The 8,795-nt window shown below is 36.6% G+C and overlaps 1 protein-coding gene across 1 annotated transcript; it reads left to right on the top strand.

Annotated features, from left to right (window-relative positions):
* Positions 1 to 3,966: 3,966 nt before the first annotated feature.
* LOC122651897 (DNA (cytosine-5)-methyltransferase DRM2-like) lies at positions 3,967 to 8,568 on the top strand. Its single transcript, XM_043845464.1, has 5 exons — positions 3,967 to 4,092; positions 6,661 to 6,763; positions 7,014 to 7,129; positions 7,233 to 8,015; positions 8,125 to 8,568. Exons 1-5 carry the CDS (start codon positions 3,967 to 3,969, stop codon positions 8,554 to 8,556), a joined length of 1,560 nt encoding a protein of 519 aa, XP_043701399.1. The 3' UTR covers positions 8,557 to 8,568.
* The last annotated feature ends 227 nt before the right edge of the window (positions 8,569 to 8,795 follow it).

The raw sequence follows: 8,795 nt of genomic DNA, 5'->3' as shown, positions 1-8,795 counted from the left end.
ATTCTATTTAAAATATAGCAAGCCGTTAGAATAGCTTCCCCCCACATATCAAGGGTTAACCCAGAACAGATAAGGAATGAATTCATCATTTCTTTCAATGTACGATTCTTCCTTTCGGCTATTCCATTGGATTGTGGTTGGTATGGAGCTGTAGTTTCATGTATAATACCATTCTCTTCACAAAATTTGTAAAGATTAAAATACTCTGAACCTCTATCGGTTCAAAGTCTTTTAACTTTACTCCCTAGTTGATTTTCAACTTCTCTTTTATAGGATATAAAGGCATCACTTGCTTCATCTTTTGATTTCAGTAAATACAACATAGTAAATCTTGAGTAATCATCAATAAAGGTAACAACATAATTTTTTCCACCTCTTGATGCATACGATTTTAAATCGCACAAATCACTATGAATCAAGTCAAGGCGACCACTTTGCCTCAATCGACTTATGTGGCCTCTTTGTCAGTTTGGCCTCTACACAAGTAGTACATTTAGACATCGGTGGCTTTCCAAGGCTATCAATAAGACCTAACTTGCATAATCTAGATAAATAGGGAGCACTAATATGTCCTAATCTATTATGCCACAAATTAAAAGAGTCAACAATATAAACGGAAGAAACACTCTGCTTATCTTTTATTACATTCAGAACACTGATTACAAAAAGACCATCACTTAAATAACCCTTTCCAACAAAAATATCATTCTTCAACAGTACAAGTTTGTCAGATTCAAATGTGAGTTTAAACCCAGCCTTATTTAGAAGTGGACCCGAAACCAAATTTCGCCTGATGTCTGGAACATGAAGCACTTCCCTTAAGACAAGTGTCTTACCCGAAGTGAGCTTCAAAGTGACAGTTCCTTTACCGATAACATTAGAAGATTGGAAATTTTTCATAAAAACTTGATCACCCGAATTAACAACAGAGTAAGTACCGAACGCATTGCGATCTCCACAAATATGTCGAGTTGCACCCGTATCAAGTATCCAATCTTTTGGTTTTTCAACCAAACTTACTTCTGTAATCATGGCGGTGAAAATGTCCTCCTTCAGTAAATTAGCCTTCACTTTCTCAGATTTCAGAGACTTCTTGTTCCGACAGTCTCTCTTGAGATGACCATGCTTACCACATGTGAAGCACTTCACTTTTGACTTCTTGAAACTCTTGCCTTTCTTGACTTGAAGACCTTTTTTTAAATGACCTTGTTTGTTTGATTCGATAAGGTTGGCTTTGAGTCGTGTGTACCCAAGAGGCTTTCCACCATTGTCCTTGTTCCTGTTCCTCTCCTCGATCTTGATTTGGATCACAACCTGTTCAAAGGACCATTCCTTTCTCTTGTGTTTCATATTATTTTTGAAATCAGTCCAAGAGGGAGGGAGTTTTTCCAGGAGGGAACTTGTGACGAAAACATCAGGAAGAATAACATTTTCCTTAGATAACCTTCCCACCAAGATTTGAAACTTATCAATTTGGGAAGAGACGCTTTCGTCGTCGGTCATTTCAAAATTCAAGAAATTTGCTACCACATATTTCTTGTCACCGCATCATCAAGAGTATACTTGTTGCATAAAGCGTTCCGGATCATATATGCATACTCGTATGAGTTATACACATTGTATAGATCAATGGAAAGCGCATTCAATATCCGATTTTTACACTGAAAATCGGCTTGAATCCATGCAATCCGTTTTACATCTTCTTCCAGGATCTCACTTTGTGGTGGTTTGGGATCCGTCAATGCAAAAGCAACCCCTATTTGGGTTAAAGCAAAAAGAAGCATTTGCCTCCATCTCTTAAAATTCTGCCCATCAAATTGTTCGATCTTATCGAACTCTCCAACAATACTCATCTTCTCCAATGCGGGTTGAAGAGTGGTAACGACAGGGACCACATTAGTTGGAATAGGATCAACACTGGATGTGTCCTTTTGACCAAGTATATCTTGTCCAGCCATAGTCTTAGATCTGTTTATAACAGTATTAAGATCCACTGTTAGAAACAGTCACGAAGATTAAAGACCTTAAGATTGTTATCACCAGACTAAGGGCAGAATAATATAAGAATACAAACAGTAGTACGAAACAAGAGTATAAATAATCAAATAAATATACGTACTTGGTAGTTGCAGGATATCGCCAAAGGAGACAGTAGGTTGGATCGAGTCGTATCTAGAAGACACTCTCCTTAAGGTCTTTAATCGCCCCTTATTAGTGCAAACCGGGAACAGTGCGATTATACCTCCAAGATGAAACGATCCACTAATCACTAAAGACGGCACTCCCAAAGTGATTACAGAAGGGGTCTGAAAGCTATACTCAACACACAGAGACAGTAAGGACGGACAGAAACACTCTCTAATGAAAACAGAGAAGAACCACGCCTTGAGAAGCAACAAAACAGGAAGAAAACGAAGTGAAGTTACCCCTGCCAATACCCTTGTATATATAGAATACGTAGAGGCAGGTTGTAAAGGTACTGTATTGTATGTATACAGGCGTCCCTGTATACCGTACAGGTACTTTAAGTGCCTCCTTATGTGTGTACAGGTATAAAAACAAAATTAAGATATTTATATACACCCACACCCACACCCGGACTCGACTCGGTTCGGGGCGCGCGCGCGCGATTTAAAAGCACCCCGGACCAACCCCCCACACAAGTGAGAGGACACACTTCTCTCTAAGGAACCCATGTCCCTTAAGGACCCATGAATACTTATAAGCAAGCTCACATCCTTGAAGCTAACCAATGTGGGACTAAACAACATTGGTTCTTTTACAAATGCAACTCAAAATCTGGAGGGAAATGAAAACTCAAAATTTGAATAAGATTGGTGAAAATACCTTTTAGACAAAAGACAAAAGACAAACACCACATGTGACAAAGACCTTTTGAATCTTTAGTATGATGAGATGGAATGAAATTGAATATAATTTCATTACATATAATTTTTATCCAACATGGGCTTCTCTAGAAACATGGTTGCTCAAGCTATTGAGGAAAATGGTTGGTGATGATGAAACAATTGCTTTTGTTTAACTTCGGGAGCCCTTTAATTACCATAAAATGTCATTAAGATCTATATTTTATTACATGCAGGAGAGGGAAACATAGAATCTATACTAGAAACTCTTCTCAGATTCTCAATGAGTAAAAATTTTCTTTAATTTATGACTTTCATATATACGGAAAATCTTGTTGTAGGTAAAGTTAGTGAAAATAATTAATTTTGTAACTTTATATTTTTGCTATTTTAGCATAAGACGCTTCCGCTTTGAGCGTGGAATAAGTTGTAATTTCTTTTTGTATGTGTTTTGTCTTAAAGATATCTTCTGATGGTCATGCCAAAGGTAGATTCTTAAGTATAAATTTTCGTTATCTTAGTGTCTGTCGTTGATGGCAATGCCAAAGGTGGAGTTCCTTAATAGTTTTATATTTCAGTTTAGGTATACTTGGACTATAATCCAGTACATCCTTTTATATTTTTTTAATTAATATATTTTGTAGGCATATGGGTTTGAAAAATCGGATCAGATTGGCCAATTCAGGCTTATCCCAATTCCAAATGATTCGAATCGGATTGTTTCTATATGGAAAAAAAGTTAAGGGTCTTTTTTCGGGGGGGGGGGGGGTAGATGTTTACTTATCTTGGGTCGATTTCATCTTGACTCATGATTAGAGCGAGCAATCCGGAAGATATTATCTCATATGTATAGATGGAACGCGATTTGAATCTGTTTCTCTTACGCAAGAAGAGTAGGGCTTATTGATTTGACGAGTCTATCTGAATCGAAATCGACTGGGACCAACCTGGATCCTTATTTTAGCGATTAATCCTCAGTTGCCGGAGAAGAAAATTTTGCAGTTGCAATTGGTTTATTTGATACTTGTAATCTTAAAATAAAATTAAAAAAAAAAAAAAAAAAAAAAAGATATTTCTTAGATTGTAAATCATTTGGGCCATGCAAGTGGTTGAGACATCTTCTCCAGAATGTTTACTTATGTCATCTGATACAAGTTCTTCAGGAAGCAAAATGGATCCTTATCAAATATCAGATAGCGACAGCTGTATTGGAGATGATCATGAGGTACTCCATCTTGCCTATTCTTATTTCTGCTGGGTTTTGTTTTTTGGTAAATAATTTGCTTTTTGAATCAATTTAAAGTGTATTTGTTTCCAAAAAGGAAAAAAAAAAAAAAGAAAAAGAAAAACACAATTTCAAATATAGTAATTAATTAATCTGAAATAAGGAAAAAGAACTCATTAGGCAGTGAAATGATCATCATGCCCCTACCCTTGGATGTCTGAACTCATGCTCCATTAGCTCCCGCATTGGCAGAGGGGACCATGCAGCCTAGCAGCAAACCCCTTCCTTACAAAATAGTACCTAATAGATTTAGAACTATTTGGTATGATTTCAAATTTAATTTTAGAGAATTACTTTAATTTCTCAGGCTATTTAGTATGATTTTTTCAACTAATTTCAGAGAAATTGAGAAATCAAATTTGGATAGAAATCATGAAATAGCTCTTGTTCAATATATTTTGTGCTAAACTATTAATGAACACATGCACAAAACATAATGATATGTCATTTTCAAATTATTTTTACATGTAATACCAGTAATTAGGGCTGCAATAGGGTCGGGTTGAGCCGGGCTTTTCAAAACCCCAACCCAACCCTGACTCCCCTTAGTTGGGCTCAGGCCCGACCCGACCCTAACTCAAAGCCTGGAAAATCCAACCCTGACCCACCCTCAAGGTCGGGCTAGGTTGACCCTGATTGGCCCTAATCATGGAGTGGGGGAAGGTAGAGACGCATGGACTGGACTAAGTTGATTAGGGTTTGGGAGAAAATTATCAATTTTACATAAAATAACACTATAATAAAATATATTATCACTTATTATCTTCATATATAATATATTATATAACAAAATATGTGTGACATTTAAAGTTTATAATATATATAGTATATCAATATATATATTATAGTATAACTTAAAACAGGGTTGGGCTGGGCCGGGCTAGGCTCAGCCTGAGGCCTCAACCCTAACCCGACCTGACCCTAACTCACGGCCAGCAATTTCCAGCCCTGATCCGCCCTTAGGGTCAGGTATCTCAGCCCAGGCCCTGTTCGGCCTCAGGGCGGGCCACGGTGGGTTCGGGCCCACAGGGCCAGACTTTTACCCCTACTAGTAATACTATCATTTACATGTATACTAAAAAAAATGTTCATAACAAAAATACTTTTTGTTAAAGACATAATGATATGTCATTTTCAAATTATTTTTTAAAATCATTTAATAACCATATATTAGAGTAATTTTGGGAATAAAGACATGGGGCAATTAAAATGTGTCTAATTCTAAATACAGCTATAAAGGTGTAATTAAAAGAACGAATGAAAAGGTAACTCTCTAGGCCATTGTCCCCTTTGTCATGAGCCACTGGTCCTCCCCCCTCCCCCAATGAATAGTCATCCCGCAGCCCCCTTTCCCTCGCATTGCCCCACCCCCTTCTCCGCAACCCCCTGCCTCACATGCCACCCAACCCCTCTGTGCAACTCCCATCACCCCTGCCACCGTAGCTCTTTCACCCTCTGCTGCCCCTAGCTACCACCTGCGCACCCCTGAACCTCCTCACCACCGCTGCCCTTGCCACTGCCAAACAGCTCCACTGCCTCTACTCTTGTCAATTGATGGCTAAGCACCTACCGACCCAGGCTCATATCAGTTCTGAAAAGAAAGAAGAACAAAATTAAAGAAAATTCTTCTTAATTTGAACTACCGAATATATTTCTAATATTTAAATATTTTCAATTGATGTAATCAACTAAATTTAATTTTCTTAATAAAAATTATTGAATGCTTTATTTTAAAATTTTTAATTTGAAATTAAAATCAAAATCAAAATCGAAATGATACCAAAAAGAATCTAAAATAGCCAAGAAACTGATGTTTCTATATATAAATCTGTTACCTAAATGGTTGATGTACCGCCATCATGTGGATAGTAAAATGTCCTTGAATAAATAGTTATTATACACCTAATTCGACATATTTATTGTGTTTGGCTCCCCTTACACCCTTGGGGCCAACCTCACGGCTTCTATGGTTCTCATAGGATCTGGTGCTGATCCAGATTGGTACTTGTGTAGAGGCATATGCGCATGCCCAGGGGACTAGTCGGGCTGAAGGTCTAGACCAGACACCTTCATTAGCCAAAAAAAAGAGGTTATTATACACCTTGCACAAGTGACTTTGGGTTATAGAGAAATGTATTTCTAGTTTACTCCTTCAGCCACTCATGTCTTACATTTTGACTTTGTATGACTTCGGCTTTGTTTGTTTCGGTGTAAAATTTTCCTTGAAAATTTTCACTTCAAAAAATTTGACATTGAAAATTTTACATGATGAAAAGTGTTCCAATGTTTGTTTATTGACGGAAAAATGCATTGAAAAATTTTTCAACATATAAAATTTTACATTTACGAAGTAAAATTTACCAAGGAAAAATTTAACGCCGAAACAAACAGAGCCTTCGAAAGAACATGTTTAATTACTAATTCTTATCCTTGATATGCAGCAGTTCGGATTTATGGATAAACTAAATGATTTTTTTTTTCCCCTTTTCTTTTGCGTTTGGAGGACAGGAAAGCATGGAAGATTTACCTGTTGACAAGGAAAAGAAATTCTTGCATTTAGTGGAAATGGGATTCCTGATAGATGATGCTTCATTAGCTTTGGAGAAATGTGGTTTGTATACAGTTAATATCATTATTTATATTGACTTTACAATATCTCTAACATGTTAAATGTTTTCTATTCTCCATTTTCACAGTACTGTTATGTTTGATTATACTAAAAAAATTATCTGTACAGATTAGAAGGCTCCAACCCATTAATAAAACTATAATTTACCTGAACTCATAGAATGCTTTCTATCTTATTCCCCTGCTACAATATTTTATGACATATTCATTCCTTGTTTTATATATAATTTTAGGTCCAGATGCTTCAATTACAGAACTGATGGACTTTATATCTGCTACACAAATAGAAAAGATCACTACTGATGCTCATCTACAGGAGTCAGATTATCCAATTTTGAATGAAAATGAGGTGCACCACTTTAGTAAAACCTTAAAGCCAAGTTATATTGCAATTTCTGTTAAAAAGTTGTAGCAGATTTCAAATTTTATCATTTTTTCTTTCTTTTTTACAGCCAGGGCCAAGTCATTTCCCTAGTGCTCCTCATCCAGACAAGAAGAGGAAGCTCTTTGAAGCAGAGGAGATATGGGAAAAAAAGATTGATTCGCAGAGGAGAAGGAAAAAGGAATCCACCTATAAGAAAGTAAAGAAACCTGAGCTGCAAGAAGATGAAGAGAGTGTTAGACTACCAAAACTCTTGATTGGGTTTGGAGTTCCAAATATGCCAAGACCAGTATTTAATAGGAAAATCCCCTCACAAGCCATTAGTCTTCCATACTTCTATTTTGAAAATGTGGCTTGTGCTCCTAAAGGTGCTTGGGATACGATATCTCGTTTCTTATGGGAAATTAAACCTGAGTTTGTTGATTCTATGTATTTCTGTGCTGCTGCAAGAAAAAGAGGCTACATTCATAATCTTCCAATTCACAACAGATTTCTTCTCCAACCTATTCCACCACTCACAATTCAAGAAGCATTTCCATTAACCAAGAAGTGGTGGCCTTCATGGGATAAGAGAACAAAACTAAATTGTTTAACAAGTAGCCATGGCAGTGCAAAAGTGATAAAAAGGATAAGACTGGCCTTAGAAAATTGGGATGAGGAACCACCTCTGAGGATCCAAAAATACATTCTTTTTGAATGTAGAAGGTGGAATTATGTTTGGGTTGGAAAGAACAAAGTTGCCCCTCTTGAGCCAGAGGAAATAGAGATGCTCATGGGATACCCTAAATACCACACTAGAGGGGGTGGAACCAGTTTGACAGATAGGATTAAAGCTCTTGGTAATTCATTTCAGGTTAGTATTCTTCCTTCCAAGTCATACTCTTTTTTTTTTGTCCTTTCAATTATAGAATTTTTCCTTTTTTTCCCATATTTAAATCATCACAAGTATATATTGGTTTCAGGTAGACACAGTTGCTTTCCATCTTTCAGTCCTGAAGAATATTTTTCCAAATGGTATTTCAGTACTTTCTCTCTTCTCTGGTATTGGTGGTGCCGAGGTAGCTCTGCATCGGCTTGGAATTCCTCTGAAGAATGTTGTTTCAGTTGAGATTTTAAAAGTTAACAGAAACATTATTCAGAGTTGGTGGGAGCAAACAAATCAGAAAGGAAATCTGATCCACATTGCAGATGTGCAGCAGTTGTGCCTTGATAAGTTGAAGGGACTTATGAATTCACTTGGTGGGTTTGATCTTATAATTGGTGGAAGCCCATGTAACAATCTTAGTGGCAGCAATAGGGTGAGCAGAGATGGGCTTCATGGTGAACACTCTGTTTTGTTCTTTCATTATTTCCGCATTTTAAATGATGTTAAGATTTTGATGCGTAATGGTTGATTATTGGGCTCATAGGAACTAAAAATTTTGTAAAATTTCTTCTGTTACTATATTTTGGAGAATATTCATCTTTCAAGTAGTTTCTGCTGCAGCAATTGAGTAGTTACAAAATCATGTCTCTCTTAATTCCTATAATTCTTCAAATGTGGTTTCACACCTGCTGAATAGTACAATTTGTAACTTGTAAAGATCTTCTGTGGAAGGTTTGAACTTGTTTCCTTTTTTTTTTTGGTTTTTTT

The sequence above is a fragment of the Telopea speciosissima genome, chromosome 1, assembly GCF_018873765.1.
Source record: "Telopea speciosissima isolate NSW1024214 ecotype Mountain lineage chromosome 1, Tspe_v1, whole genome shotgun sequence".
NCBI classification, from domain to species: Eukaryota; Viridiplantae; Streptophyta; class Magnoliopsida; order Proteales; family Proteaceae; genus Telopea; species Telopea speciosissima.
The sequence above is the reverse complement of the archived record's forward strand: the minus strand, read 5'-3'. Positions and strand labels throughout refer to the sequence as shown.

Coding starts and splice junctions, on each gene's coding strand:
- LOC122651897 (XM_043845464.1), top strand. CDS start 3,967: ATGCAAGTGGTTGAGACATCTTCTCCAGAATGTTTACTTATGTCATCT. Junction 4,093..6,660: donor GTATTGGAGATGATCATGAG/GTACTCCATCTT, acceptor TTTGGAGGACAG/GAAAGCATGGAAGATTTACC. Junction 8,016..8,124: donor CTCTTGGTAATTCATTTCAG/GTTAGTATTCTT, acceptor TATTGGTTTCAG/GTAGACACAGTTGCTTTCCA.